Source organism: Pelobates fuscus, chromosome 3 (genome assembly GCF_036172605.1).
Source record: "Pelobates fuscus isolate aPelFus1 chromosome 3, aPelFus1.pri, whole genome shotgun sequence".
NCBI classification, from domain to species: domain Eukaryota; kingdom Metazoa; phylum Chordata; class Amphibia; order Anura; family Pelobatidae; genus Pelobates; species Pelobates fuscus.
Window position 1 is genome coordinate 145,675,302 of NC_086319.1, and position 16,784 is coordinate 145,692,085.

Genomic DNA, 16,784 nt, shown 5'->3' on the forward strand with positions numbered 1-16,784 from the left:
CCACTACACATGCTTGGCACGATCTGAACCAAATACGTTTATCTTGGTCTCATTGGACCACAGGACATGGTTCCAGTAATCCATGTCCTTAGTCTGCTTGTCTTCAGCAAACTGTTTGCAGGCTTTGTACATCATCTTTAGAAGAGGCTTCTTTCTGGGACAACAGACATGCTGACCAATTTGATGTAGTGTGTGGTGTATGGTCTAAGCACTGACAGGCTGACTATGGCGAGGCCTGTTCTGAGTGGAATCTGTCCTGTGAAACCACCTTATGGTCTTGCCCACCGTTCTGAAGCTCAGTTTCAGGGTCTTGACAATCTTCTTATAGCCTAAGCCATCTTTATGTAGAGCAACAATTCTTTGTTTCAGATCCTCAGAGAGTTCTTTGCCATGATGTGCCAATGGTAAACTTCCAGTGACCAGTATGAGAGTGTGTGAGAGCGATAACACCAAATTTAACACACCTACTCCCCATTCACACTATAGACCTTGTAACACTAACGAGTCACGTGACACTGGGGAGGTAAAATGGCTAATTGGGCCCAATTTGGAAATTTCCACTTAGGGGTGTACTCACTTTTGTTGTTTAGACATTAATGGCTGTGTGTTGAGTTATTTTGAGTGGACAGCAAATTTACACTGTTATACAGGCTGTACACTTACTACTTTTTTGTAGTGTCATTTCTTCAGTGTTGTCACATGAAAAGATATAATAAAATATTTACAAAAATGTGAGGCGTGTACTCACTTTTGTGAGATACTGTATATTTAAATTCTACGTGCATATTTATTTAATATTTTTACATAATTAAGTAATTTTATTGATTGCAATTTGAGGGACCTGCCTGACAACCCAGGCCGAAAGTCCAGAGAATTTAATTTGCTGGCACTATATTTAACCCTGTTACTTTCCAAGACACCCTAAAATCTGTACATGGGGGATACTGTTTTACTCAGGAGACTTTGCTGAATACACATTTTAGTTTTTCAAAACACTAACACATATCACAGCGATTATATTATCAGTGAAAGTGAAGTTTTTTGCATTTTCCCCACGCAAACAGCATTTTCACTGATGATATTATTGTTGTGATACATTTTACTGTTTTGAAACACTAATATTTGTGTTCAGCAAAGTATAATAGTAACCCCCATGTACAGGTTTTCTAGTGTTTTTGAAAGTTACAGGGTCAAATATAAGTCTTGATTTTCTGTTTTTTCACATTGAGATTTGCCACTTTGGTTATGTTGCGTTTGAGAGCGTATGGTAGCCCAGGAATGAGAATTACCCCATGATAGCATACTATTTTCAAAAGAAGACAACCCAAGGTATTGCAAATGTTCAGTCTTTTTAGTAGCCACTTAGTCACAAACACTGGCCAAAGTTAGCGTTCATAATTGTTTTTTGCATTTCTAACACACAAACAAATATAAATGCTTACTTTGTGTCAGGATTACTGTTTGATCCAGCACGTAGAACTGTATTGCACGGATGACAAATAAGTAACGTATTACCGTTACCTTAGAATGGCCGGATTTAACGTACATAGAATAGTCAAAATACTAGCCGAGGTCAGGGAACACAGAAAGGGACGCAGCAATGAGGAAAGCCAGGAGTCAGGATACCAGAATATAGAGAAGTCAATAAACAAAGCCAAAGTCAAAAACCAGGTAGAAAACGAATAACAGGAACGCGCGCTCGAACAACCACAAGGGAAACCACGACAGGGCACTAAGCAGGATGAGAACAGGGCCTAAATACCCCTCCTTTAGTTCTGATAGGCTGTAACCGCCCTTTGACCCCAAAGTCAGTTACCAGGTTTCATTTGCATAGTTGCTGCTCAGCATTAACCCTTCTGTGGATTAGGTTGCTGCTCGGCACAACTTTCCTGTGTGGACAGTAAATGTCATTAACCACTTTTCTATAAGCGGATGAATATGTGACACCAGGTTTCATTTTTACAATTGCTGCTCAGCATTAACCCTTCTGTGGATTAGGTTGCTGCTCGGCACAACTTTTCCTGTGTGGAGAGTAAATGTCATTAACCACATTTCTATAAGCGGATGAATACGTGACACTTTGGCCACTGTTTGTGACTAAGTGACTACTAAAAAAGACTGGACAAACCTCATATTGAATACCCTGGGGTGTCTACTTTAAAAAAATATGTACATGTGAGCAGGGACGCGAGGCAAACAAGGCATATGCCTTGGGCGGCACTTTGCGGGGGGGGGCAAAAAAAGCTGCACCCAAATGCCCAGGCATATCCCTTTTTTGCCTCTTGTCCTAAAGGGCTCAAGAGCTGGCCGGGCTGGCCACTTTTGAGCCCCCACTGAGGCGGGCGGCAGGCATTGGGCAATGGGCAGCAAGGGAGCATACTCACCTGACTCTTCCTGCTCAGCTCCCTCCGCGCCGCTTAATGAAGCCGGGAGCCGGAATATGACATCAGACCGGCTCCCGACATCACTAAGCGCTGCCTACTCAGCCTGTCCATCCCCTGTCCTCCCGCCCAGCAGCCCTACTGGACTGCAGGTAAGCAATCCACTCCAGCTCTCCTAGGGAGGCTGGGTGGATTTAAAATAAAATAAAAAAAAAATTAGTTTGTGAGTGTTGGTTGAAATGTCTGTGTCTGTGAGTGTGTATGTCTAAGTGAATGTGTGTGTGTGTGTCTGTAAGTGTGTGTGTATGTGTCTGCAAGTGTGTGTGTGTCTGTGAGTGAATGTGTGTGTGTCTGTAAGTGTGTGTGTCTGTAAGTGTGTGTGCGTGTATGTGTCTGTAGGTGTGTGTATGTGTCTGTAAGTGTGTAAGTGTGTGTGTATGTCTGTAAGTGTGTGTGTGTGTCAGTCAGTGAGTGTGTATGTGTCGGTCAGTGAGTCCGTGCGTCTGTCAGTGAGTGCGTGCGTCAGTGTGTGTGCGTCTGTCAGTGTGTGTCCAAGTAATAGTGTGTGTGTATGTCATTGTTTGTCAGTGTATATGAGAGTGTGTGTCTGTCAGTGAGTGTGCGTCTGTCAATGAGTGTGCGTTTGTCAGTGAGTGAGCGTCTGTCAGTCAAAGTGCAGCCTTGACAGGAAGGGGTGGGGGAAATTTAAATTGGGGGAAGGGGTGCCCGAGCACTGTCCTGCCTAGGGCAGCACAAATCCTAAATACACCACTGCATGTGAGGTGTGATTCAGAGATTTATGACAGATAACAGTGTTACAATGTCACTATTGATACATTTTAAAAATATATATTTCGAAACAGCAAAAATGTCCTACTTGTACTTATAGCCTTATAACTTGCAAAAAAAATCTAAGAACAAGTTAACATTGGGTATTTCTGAACTCAGTACAAAATTTAGACTATTTAGCATGGGTGTTTTTTTGGCGGTTGTAGATGCGTATCAGATTTTTGGGGTCAAAGTTAGGAAAAGTGTGTTTTAAAAAAAATGTAATCATATTTTATAATTTTGTTGTTAGTAAATGATATGATATGATGAAAATAATGGTATCTTTAGAAAGACCATTTAATCACGAGAAAAACGGTACATAATATGTTTGGGTGCAGTAAATGAGTAAGAGGAAAATTACAGCTATATACAAACTCCACAGAAATTTAAAAACAGCCCTGGTCCCAAACAGTAAGAAAATTGAAAAATTGTCTGGTCGCTAAGGGGTCAAGCTGTCAAACTTAATAAATCCATTTCAGGGTTGATAAATACTTGATAAATTATATTGAATTACCACATTCAATATTATCAATGGACTTGAAGGTTGAAACCACTCGAACCAACATTTATTGGCTCCTAAATTTGCTTATATTAAATTGCTCCAATCTCATTAAAAGGCTAATCGGGAGCCATATGTAATACATTTCATTGGTGTATTCATTTACAATAATCTATGACTCATTTTTCATAGCTAGTAATAAGTCCCTGTAGATAGCTAAGCAGCAAAAATAATCCGTTATGGCTGAAAATTGTGTGATCTATCATGAGCTAATTTATATTTATTTTTAAGTATTATGTATTTTATTTTCTAGTCAAAGGCACAGAATGACTTTACTATGCATGGACGAATAACCTCTTCACCAACACACGGCCTCTATGTCTTTGTGAGAAATTTTGTATGCAGAATAGGAGAAGATGCTGAACTTTTTATGTCATTGTATGATCCTGTGAAACAAACCATCATAAGGTACGACTTTTGGAATTGGGAATATCGGTGCACATCCATTTAGAAATTACTGTAATATGTCTTGCTTATTCTTTGATGGAATTTTTTTTCCTTAGAGATAAATGAGAATAAACTAAAAGCAACATCGACTTTACTTAAATAAAATATTTCTACTTTTCTAAATATGTTTCTTTAAACATTCTGACATATTAAAAGTTCTGTTCAAAAATAAAACTGGAAAATAAAAGGATCAAAGGATCATCTTTTTAATGATAAAAATACCCTACATAGTCAGGTTAAATTTATGAAGAATTAATGATAATTTGTATAGCAGGCAGCAGTTTTATGACACGACGCACAGGTTTTGCTAAATAATGCACTAATAAGAAATATTGAATACACAGGTGTAATGTGATGAATACATATTGTGATGGCTTTTAGAAAAGAATGGTTTCTTAGAATGTATCTGTGTCTCATGTTTACCAACTATGTGTATTTGAATGGCTACTTAAAGAATCAATTAAGGCTATAGTTAAATTAGTTTACATGCAACAAAGCAGTGATTGGTGATTTTCCTTTTCTATTCAAGCTAAATTTAATTTATTCTAAAAGCAACGTGATCTGTCTTAATTATTAACATTTTGCAACCAGAGCAGTCATCATCATTTGTATGTATCAGCAACTTCCTGGAATTTGTTTGTTTATCAATTCCCAAATGTAGAGCCCCAGGAAAATATTGACTCTTAAATGAATGATAATATTATCCTCAAGGTTAAAAAAGAAATATATCACTTAAAGAGACTCTCTATGCACTATATGAACTTCTGATTAAAGTGGTTATGGTTCCTTGAGTCGCCTGGCTGTACAAAGAAGAAATAACTCTCATGTACTGTTAAATTTGTTAATTTGTTAAATGTGTTTGTAATCATGCTCAGCACCACAAGACCCTCAATTTTATTGATCCTCACTTTTCCTATAGTTTCTTAAAATATTAATTAAAAAATGTAAAAATGTACAAGGACTTCACTCTAATTTTAAACGACAAATGGTGCTAAAAACAATGAAAAAATAGGCTATATTATATTAATGGTTCAAGAAACCCATTAGAGAGTAAAAGATCAAAAATGGTGGACTAATAAATTTACACATGTATACTCAGCATCTTTGCCTAAAAATAAAAAAAACAAGGAGTAGCCATTATATTGGCAAATACCCTACAAATAAATATTAATTATCAGAGTAAAGATACAGAAGGTTGCTATATAATCTTGTGCGGGATAAACAATCAGTTATTCATTTTGTTTTTATATATTTACCAAATGTGTACCCAGTACACTTTTTTCAAAAGATTTTTGAAGAAAAATAAACAAGTTAGATTGGGCAGCTTTTAATCGCAGGCGACCTAAATTGTGTCCTTGACTACCATTTAGATAAAAAACAAATACTAATGTGATAGATAAAAATTCTATTAAACAATCAAAAAAATTAATAACTGTATTATTGAAGCGAATCTGTCTAATATCTGGAGGGTTTACCACACAAATGAAAAAGACTATATACATTTTTCTAAAGTTCATTCATCGTTTTCTCGAATTGATTTTTTTGGGTGACATGTCCATTATTAGTAATATGAAAAAAATATAAAAGATAATGTGTGGTCAGACCATAACCTTGTAATCTTGGAATTAAATGATGTTCTAAAATCAACATCTAGAACCACATGGCATCTAGCTGACTACATTCTATTAAATGAAGAATATTCAAAAATCTATTAAATCAAGAATATCTACATAACATAATCAAATTCTATTTTCAATAGAACTCCACTAAACAGATACCACATAGCACAGTTTGGTGTGCATTACAAGCCGTTGTTAGAAGTCATTTTGTTAAACTTAAATCTAATCTTATCAAAGCAAGAGGCGCTTCATTATCGGAGCTATATATACAATTTTATAATCTTTCTCGAAAAAAAAATAAATTAACTTTACAACTCTAACTCAAAAGAATCTTGAAGAAATCTCAAATAAAATCAAACAGCTAGAATTAGAAATTACTATTAAAAATTTGGATTGCCTTAAAATGAAATTTTACCACTAAGGCAAGAGAGCAGACAAAATTCTAACAAACAGAAAAAAAAAACATTAAAGGAAAGAATTACATCAATAAAAGTTAGATCAAGTATGTATGACCCCAAAAGATATAGCAAATGCATTAGTTGAAGTTTATAAACATCTCTATAATCTTCCCAAAAAGGTTTCTAAAGAAGACATTGATAATTATTTGAATAATATAAGTCCATCTCCTATTCTAATTGAAAAAAAATAATAAATTAAATCAACCAATAGAAATAGCGGAGGTAGAAAGGGTAATTGAAATTTTAGCACAGAATAAGACACCAGGTCCTGACCGTTTCAGCTATTTATTTTATAAATGAAAAATGAAATTTCACATAATCTAGTTAAAACCTTTTAAACCTTTTAAAAGTTAAAATCTAGTTAATGAGAGAGTGACCAAAGGTATTTTCCCTCAGGGGAAACTGGGTAAAAATCCATCAGATTTAACCAGTTATCGGCCTATCTCATTAATAAATGTCGACACAAAGCTATATTCTTCAATATTAGCTGAACGATTGAAGACTATTTTGCAGGATATTATTCACCAGGATCAGATTGGTTATGTTCCCGGCAGGTCATCCTGCAATAACATCAGAAGGATAATTAATATTTTAGCTAAGTGGGCGTGTACTCCTCTCCTTACCCTGTTGCAGAGAAAGCATTCGAAAGGGTGGGGTGGGAGTACATGTTCGCTACTTGACAACACTATGGCCTTAGCTGTTGGCTGTTCAGAGCAATAAAATCCCTATATACAGTTAAAACAGCCAGGGTGGTGGGCATGAACCTATGCTCAGAGTGGTTTGATTTAAAAAAATGGAACAAGACAAGGCTGCCCACTATCCCCCATCTTGTATATCTTGTCAATAGAACCACTTGCTATAAGAATAAGAAAGAATAGAGAAATACGGGGGGTAACCAATTAAAAATCAACAGTCAAAGTTATGTTTATATGCGGATGATGTTTTTATTTTTTTAACGGATCCAAATGAATCGCTAACGCACCTGTTGGAAGAATTAGACAGATTTAGCTATATTTCAAAATATAAACTTAATATGAGTAAAACTATTGCTTAACTTTTTAATTTAGATAAAAAAGAACGGGAGTGAATTTTTAACAGCTATAGCTTTGATTTTTCAAAAAAATACTTGCACTTACTTGGGTATAATTATTCCCAAGTTGAATTTAACTTTTTGGATAACTTTAGAACTATAAAAGATAAACCAAAGGTGCTGTGTCAATATAAGGCGCTATGGTAAATTTACATCGACAATTTGAAAAGCTGCTCAACACTCGTGTTAATACCTCTTACTTAACACAAAAACATGCAAACCAAATAGTGAAATATTGTTTGAGTGGCGAGAACTCACCACATCAAACAAAAGACAGTGGAGCGCCAAATTTATACACTTACCCTTAAATAAGGGAATATAAATAAAACATAGTGTCTAAAAGAAAAAATAGACAAAATATGGTGCAGTATGTCTAAAACAAGTAGAATATTATATTTCTCATATGAAGCACACTCACATGGTGCAGAGCCTTATGGGGATAGGCTCAAATCTCATGCGTAGAGGTATTTTAAGAGAATACCAAAACTTCTTCAGTGTAGAGATGTTGAGTACGCAGAGATAATGGGAGAGATAAGACAAAATATAGTGTGTTATCCTCACTAAAAACATAAATAAAATAAGGTAGTCACTGCTCACCTTGTTGAGAGCCAAAATACTGGTCTCTCAGAGTAATGCGCACTGTGCCTTTAAGAGGGCACAACTCTTCTTTGTAGCGAAGGACACTGGCAAGATGTGGGACTTGAATAAATTTATTAACCAAAATATAAGGTAAATTAAAACAAATTAAAAACAGTAAAATGAGGGGGCGTGGCTAGCAGAGTGTAAGGAAACCAAGTATATTTAAACCTCTTTCGGTAGTTTCCTCCCGAAGCGCCAGGGTCTAGTGTAGATAGATCTCCGTTCGGTAGTTCCAAAGAACGAAATCCATACGAAATACAAATAGCTTCACAAGATAATTCCCTTAGTAAAGCATACAAATTCCAAATAACAGCCAGAGTCAAGGATCAGGATACCAGTAGAACTGAGCTTTATTCACACACACAGCCTTTTATGCAGGTCCCCATGCACAGGGAGGAGTAACATTTATCCAATCATGTACAGTAAAAATATAAAACACACCCAACACAAACATGTAATTCCCTCCCCTAGCCCTGGAGATAATCAGGTCTGATACAGTAGCAACCTAATTATCTCCAGGCAGAAAAATCACTAGTTTCCCCAATTTCTGGAACACCCCTTTATACATGGGGTATCCCCACAAATCCTATGTTCCCTGATAGCCCCGATCTGGGTGACCAACATATTCAAATTTCACCCAGTTCAGGGGTTCTCAAAAACTATGGAAGTCCTTTGTGACCGGTTCACCGTGGGTGGGCTGCCCAAAATAGTTTGGGTGGTTTTGCCGGTCACTTTAGAAAAGGGAGAAAAACGAATAAAAGTACCGAATGGATTCCCCTGGCTCCTAGCAGCGTTTGTTCCCCTCATTCGTATGCACAACCGTACCGAATAGCGCTCTTCTAGCTAATCGGTACATATAGTTCCAGCGTTCGTATGATTGAGACCGGTGTTCGGGAAGTCGAGTGTCCGATTTTAGTTCCAGACACTCGATGACCAAGTCCCGCTGCCTTAGTTTGAATGAAAAAAAGATGGCTGCGGTTTTCTCTGCCACGTGGCGTTCAGCAGTACGAACGCTGGCCGCACACGTAGAGGGTTTAAGTGATGCCGGCTTTGAAGTTAAGTGAGCCAGGGGTGGTCTTTGTTCGGCAGTTCCATCTGCCGACTGAAAACATGAAGAAATAGCAGGAAACAGACAGAAATAGTGAATATAAGAGTCATTTCTTCACACAGAGCAACACACTGGACGTGTTTATGTGGAGCTCCTGCTTCACAAATCTAAAATTTACCCAAAAAGCCACGAAAACGCTGAACCGAGACCCAAAATCCAAGCAGCAACAAGCACTAGACCCCCTACAGAGAGATGGGGAAAAAGAATAAGAAACCCGCCCGCCACGAGAGCTCCCACCAGCCTGACATTAGGCGAACCTTTGAAAGGCCTTTGAAAGGCCGCAACAAGCTCCACAGGCCAAAATGAGTAGGCCCCGAAGCGACAGCGAGTCTGACTCCTCCGTGGAGAGGGAGAACTCCCAACCACAACCGAGACAACCACGTTATACGGGTCGGAGACGTCGGACTCGGACGACTCACCTTCAACAAAAGGTTATATCAAGAAACTCCTCGTAGATCTCCAGGAGATGTGGAAATCAGATCTGGCCGGTGTGAGGACGGAGGTTACTGGCATGAAGGGGCGCCTGGATGCAATAGAAACCCAAGAAGGTAAAAGAGACGACTTACTGGCAGATACCAGAAGGCAAGTGGACGCCATGACACTCCAACTCCAGGGGCTCACGCGCTCGGTTATGGCGATGGAAACACGCCACCGCAAACGAAATGTGCGCATACGTGGAGCCCCTGAAGACATAGGCCCAGAGGCCTTATTAGCTTACACAAACAAAGTGGCAATGACAATGGGGGCGAAAACGGACGGGGACACAAGGCCGATAACGGCTGCATTCAGAATCCGGAAATCCCTGACCGAACCAGCAGATGCCTCGAGAGACATTATAGCTGTTACCCAAATTGTCACAGTTAAAGTGACAAATCCCTGACCGCCCAGCGGATGCCTCGAGAGACATTATAGCTGTTACCCAAATTGTCACAGTTAAAGTGGGGCTGATGGCCTACTCCAGGAAGACCCCCACCATCACCACGTGAAAGTTTTAGCTGACATCCCATTCACAATTCTACTCCAGCTGAGGAAATTCACACCGATCACCCGCCAACTGAGAGACAAAGGAATCAGATATCGATGGGGAGCAGCAGGCACACTGGTGGTCCCACAAAAGAACTCGATCCTCACACTGTCCTGCAGGATTTATCCAGGCCCTCCAACTGCAGCAGTAAGTGCCCATGGACGGGGTGGGAGAGAACCAGGAGACCGAGAACCAGGGGAGCAACACTAGGGTGGAGAGGAAACGAAGCAGACAGCATTCGCACAACCCCCCACAGACCTGAACGGGCAAATGACTAACTCATGACTTTCACCGCAAGCCAACTATACGGACGAGATAGGTACATAAGGAAACAGTCCAATTCTACAGACGCTATGCCCAGACTGATTTGCTAAACATGTATTATGAAAGATACGTAAGAGACTCCAAAGTGTTGTTTTTTCTTTTGTTTCTCCTTTTTATATATTCCTGCACCTACTGACCAATGGCTCCACTCTTTTACACCCCAAAGGAGGGAAAGGGGGGGAGCGGGGGAAAGGGACAGCTACAACAAATATTACCGGAGATGCCACCTCAGGGACACAATAACTGCTCCGCTAGCCCACAGGTATTGTAGAACTGTTAACATCACTATTATTATAATATATTATGTTATATATTACCTCCTGCCATGCAACCAGATGCCACACTCCTTGAATGTCAGGACTCTTGTTTATTAATAATGACTGTCTCTGAAATGTCTGCAAATTTATCCATGGCAATGTGGGGCTCATTACCCAAATCCGCATGATTGTGCTCCTCCGATGGTAGTCTTGTACTGATAATTTATACCACGCTGTTACACTACTCTGTTGCCCTTATATATGAATACTCTTACTCCATGAATGTAGGGAACAGATGTTACTGAGGAGTGTACTCAATCTTAATATGTGCTATCGCCACAGTTTGCCACGGTGTACACTCTTACGGGAGCGGTTAATACATAATATTAATAGACACATTAAGACCCCACAAGAGGTTAATACTCCCAACCAAAGTGCTACACCATTGGCCTTATAGGGGTTACCGATGGGATGTACCTCAGTCTTTTATTTTCCTATTTTTGTTCTTATTATTTAGAAAACTCACATGAGCAGCCAGTAGGTTTTACCTATAGGGGTAACCCATGGGAAGTGCAACACGGCCCACTTAGAGTCCGCCCAAGCTGCCAACACATTGAACCAAATAAACAAACCCTCCCATGAGCGATTAGCTTGCTATACCAAGCTGCGAGTCCTAAGCCCAGTTGACCAGCTGGCGAGACACATTAATTGAGTTTCATGAGCCGAAAGTGAACTATACCGTGTTGCTACCCTTAAGCCCAATAGAGCTGCTGAAAGTGAAACCAACCCATTAAGCCCGAACCAGAACGGAAAGACAAAAGCTAAAGCATATCGCATACCCTGCGCCTGCAGGAACAACTGGTGCGAAATACTGACCTGGGTCCTCACTGCCCCCTCCCTGAACTTGTCACTGAGCGCACTAGAAAAGATAACATGCTCAACCAACAGAGACTCATGTTTATTATTACCTAATGTGATGTTTAATTTGTATTGCTTTTATTCATTTGTAATGAATGATTGCACGCTACCATTAAAACCAGTGGGAAGTTTCTCACTGCAAAATAAAGAATTAAAAAAAAAAAAAAACAGTAAAATAAAAATACCACAAATGTTCAGTCCAAACATTAAAGTTGCCATCCAAAGCAGTCCGAGACGCGTTTCGCCTGAACCAGCAGGCTTTTCCAATCGGTATCATCTTCTGTGCGTGTTGTGCCAGTTTTGTACCTGGCGGTTCGTCCGTGATTGGTCTCCCTGTGTGCCTCTTATCCAATCCAATTGCCGATCCGAGGAGGTGTTGGCTGAATCAGCTGTTTACATTTGCTTTCGTATATCCGGAAGTGACGTATAGGAGAGCATCAAACGTCACTTCAGGTATTTTGATATCGCCATATTGCAAACTGGCGTGGTACCTGTATTATAGCTCCAGGCAGTTATTCTTTATGAAAAATCCATTAATGCATCTAAATCAAAATAATTCAGAAACAGGTTTAGTATGTGAAAGTCCAGGTAAAAATTTCGTTCACACTGAATTAAAAAAAAAGTCTAAATTCTTTACTAAGCATTTCAGAAGAAATTACGACTTTCGAAAGGATGGTTATGCAGGACCTCCATAAGATTAACCCCTTAAGGACACATGACATGTGTGACATGTCATGATTCCCTTTTATTCCAGAGGTTTGGTCCTTAAGGGGTTAAACCCGTCAAGAAGAATGAATATAATTTAAGCTACATAGAATGGAAAACTTTAAGAGAACTTAAAAATGACACCTCACTGGTAATTAAACCAGCTGATAAAGGGGGGGGGGGGGGGATTGTTCTTTTAGAACGTGAGGACTACATAGATGAGTCAAATAGATTGCTCAATGACACTAAAACCTATGTAATATTACACAAAGACCCAACCAATGATATTACGGTACACTACCATAAACTAATTGATAAAGGGAAATTGGAAGGCATTCTTAACAAACAAGAATCAGAGTTTCTAAACATTCAACACCCTAAAATGTTGATATTTTATTACCTTCCAAAAATTCACTAAAGCATCACCAAACCACCTGGATGGCCGATCATTTAAGGCATAGGCTCCATCTCTAGCAGACTCTCACAGTACATTGATAGATGTCTACAACCCACGGTCCAAAAATGTCCCAGTTAAATTGTGAAAAACTACATGGGACACTGACTATTTTTTGGTCACGGTGGACGTGAATTCGCTCTACACAATTATGGAACACACTAAGGGCTGTGAGGCTACTAAATATTTTCTTGAAAATTCAGGAGAATTTCCTGAGTCACAAATAGGTTTTATATTGGAGGGGATCATTTGGATCCTTAACAATAATTATTTTTGGTTTTACGGTAATTTTTATTTACAGGTTTGTGGAACGGCGATGGGCACGATGTTTGCGCCTAGCTACGCCAATCTATTTATGTCCTTTTGGGAACATAAATTCATCTTTACGGATTGTAGATGGGGCGCAAACCTGGTGACCTATGGCCGTTACATTGATTACATTTTTTTCATTTGGAAGGGGAGTAGCGAATCTCTGGACAGTTTTTTTGAACATTTGGAAAATAATGACTGGGGTATTAAACTCACTAAAAATATAGTAAGAATTCAGTTGAATTCTTAGATTTGAATATATATATTGAAGATAATACTATTAAGACAAACAAGAAAGTGGATGTCAATAGTTATATCTAACAAACGAGCTGCCATTATTCACCTTGGCTTTTAAATGCACCAAAAGCACAATTCTTAAGAGTAAAACTCAACTGCACGGACACAAACATGTTCCAGAAACAGGCTCAAAAAATTATTAAAGATTTCTCCGAAAAGGGATATGGTAGAGAACTATTACAGACAGCTTACCATGAGGCATCATTTAGAGATAGAAAGGCTCTACTAGAATATAAACAGAAACCAGCTACACTTGTTAATAATGATATATCTTTTGTATGTGATTTTAATGTTCAGGGCAACCAAGTAAAGAAAGTAATTTCAAAACATTGGCCCATCTTAAAGAGTGACGATATACTTAATACACTTTTACCAGACAAGCCTAAAATAATATATTGGGGAGTACCTAATCTACGTAATAGTCTCACTAACTTCCACATGAACAACAAGACTACTAATCCATTTAACGAAAAAATGGGCTGTGGAGTATGTGGAGCATGTAGGAGCACGAACAGTAGGAAAAGAGAAATTAGGGAACTTATACACCCAAAAGACCCTAAGAAAAGTTTTAAAATCAAAAACATTATAACGTGCCATTTTAAAAAAATAATATACATGATTACTTGTCCATGTGGACTGTTATATATTGGACGTACTATTCGTCCTTTACAAATTAGAATACAAGAACACATTAGAAATGTGAGAAATGGATTTTTAAAACACAATGTATCTCTCCATTTTAAAAACTTTCATAATAGCGACCCAAGTAAAATAAAATTTTTGGGAATCCATAAAGTGACCCCTAACTGGAGGGGAGATGACTTAATAAAAAAGATGGGTCAATCAGAGATGCGATGGATATTCAATTTAGACACCTTACACCCAAAAGGTCTAAACAACGATTTTGAACTCTGTCACTTTTTATAAAAAATGTTTATAAAATAACTTTTAAAGGAGATTTTCTTTAAAAAATCTGTTGAGGAAAGGAAGGAAAAGAAAGAAAAAAGAGAAAATTAAAAATTAAAAAAAGAAAAAAGGAAAATATTTTTATAAAATGTATCTATACCATTCAATTTTTAAGCATATATACCGTATATACTCGAGTATAGTACAACTTACATTTCCATAATACAGACCAGGACCGCCGGGCTCATTACAAGCCCGAAGGTCCTGTTGGGGACTGGCAGGAAGCGTTTACTTACCTTTCCTGCAGCTCCTGTCAGCTCCCTTCACCTCCGTTCCCTTCCGCTCACTGTCAGCTCCGGTCTGCTCCCTTCACTTCCGCTCCATTCAGCGCACTATATATATCTCGCGAGACCAGCGGTCGTCAGAGCGTTGCCGCGGGTTACCGTGGCAACGCTCCGCGCGGCACGTAGACCGCGAATTTTAGACAGTGAGCTGAACGGAGCGGAAGTGAAGGGAGCACAGGAAAGGTAAGTAACAGCTTGCTGCCAGACCCCCTCCTGCACAGCCACTGCCACTGGACCACCAGGGATTGAGAGCCCCCCTCCCTGGCCAGGTAACAAGCACGGAGGGGGGACAAAAAAAGTAAACAATTAAATAATAAAATAATATAAAAAAAATAATTTAAGTAATTATATTGAAATAAAAAAATATTAAAATAAAAAAAATATTAAAATAAAAAAATATTAAAAATAATACAAATACCCTCTCCCACCCAGTTTACACACACACTACACAAACACACACACTATAATTAATGCAGAATGTGTGTGTATGTATATAATGCAGGGTGTGTGTTTGTATGAATGCAGTGTGTATATAATGCACACACTCTGCATTATATACACACACACACATTCTGCATTGATTATATACACACACTACACACAAACACACTGTAAATAAATATTCAATTAATGTAATTTTATTGGGAACTAATTTTATTTAGAAATTTACCAGTAGCTGCTGCATTTCCCACCCTAAGCTTATACTTGAGTCAATAAGTTTTCCCCGATTTTTGGTTAAAATTAGGGGGCCTCGGCTTATATTCGGGTCAACTTATACTCGAGTATATACGGTATATACTTTTTAATATAGATTTTTTTATTTAAATATATACTTTTTATATGTAGATGGCACTGTCATGTGGTCCTTTTGGAAAGTTTGATGACTCTTCTTGCACTTAAATATTATGTGATGATTACTCTTGCACTTTAATGTTATATGGGATAGGCATAAGGCTATCCTAACTATAAGATAAGGCCAGGGACTAATGAAAGTATTTAGAAAATTTGGCGGACTAGATGGGCCGAATGGTTCTTATCTGCCGTCACATTCTATGTTTCTATGTTTCTATGTTTCTACACTGTACATACAGTTTTGATCAAGTGAATGAGGATAACTGTTTATTTATTCTTTATTTTTTATTTTGTATGTTTACCAATAAAACAGTTCAACTTATATTTCTTTCATGAGAAATAGGTGTATAAAACACTCTTAAACACCATTTGATTTATTTGTTAGTTTATTATCAGAACCAAATTCCCTTTATAGAACAATTAAGTGTTCTTTTTATGTACAAGCCCACTTGCTATGTATTGCAATTTTAATGCTTTTGCTCTTCTCCCTAATTTACCGCAATGGACATTACAAATTACTGCCTAGAGCTATAATACAAGTGGGTACCACGCCAATTTGCAATATGGCGATTTCGAAATATCGGAAGTGACGTTTGATGCTCTCCGATACGTCACTTCCGGATATCCGAAAACAAATGTAAACAGCTGCTTCAGCCAACACCTCCTCGGATCGGCAATTGGATTGGATAAGAGGCACACAGGGAGACCAATCACGGATGAACCGCCAGGTACAAAACTGGCACAACGCGCACAGAAGATGATACAGATTGAAAAAGCCTGCTGGTTCAGGCGAAACGCGTCTCGGACTGCTTTGGACGGCAACTTTATTGTTTGGACTGAACATTTGTGGTATTTTTATTTTACTGTTTTTAATTTGTTTTAATTTACCTTATATTTTGGTTAATTAATTTATTCAAGTCCCACATCTTGCCAGTGTCCTTCGCTACAAAGAAGAGTTGTGCCCTCTTAAAGGCACAGTGTGCATTACTCTGAGAGCCCAGTATTTTGGCTCTCAACAAGGTGAGCAGTGACTACCTTATTTTATTTATGTTTTTAGTGAGGATAACACACTATATTTTGTCTTATCTCTCCCATTATCGCTGAGTACTCAACATCTCTACACTGAAGAAGTTTTGGTAATCTCTTACAATACCTCTATGCATGAGATTTGAGCCTATCCCCCATAAGGCTCTGCACCATGTGAGTGTGCTTCATATGAGAAATATATAGAAATATTCTACTTGTTTTAGACATACTGCACCATA

At 38.4% G+C, this 16,784-nt stretch overlaps 1 protein-coding gene across 1 annotated transcript in view; it reads left to right on the plus strand.

Annotated features, from left to right (window-relative positions):
* The window catches only part of DOCK2 (dedicator of cytokinesis 2), an 816,002-nt gene that overhangs the window by 178,442 nt on the left and 620,776 nt on the right, over nucleotides 1-16,784 (plus strand). The window contains exon 8 of the mRNA XM_063447503.1: nucleotides 4,022-4,176. Coding sequence (XP_063303573.1) covers nucleotides 4,022-4,176 — 155 coding nt within the window. The remainder of the gene's footprint in view (nucleotides 1-4,021; nucleotides 4,177-16,784) is intronic.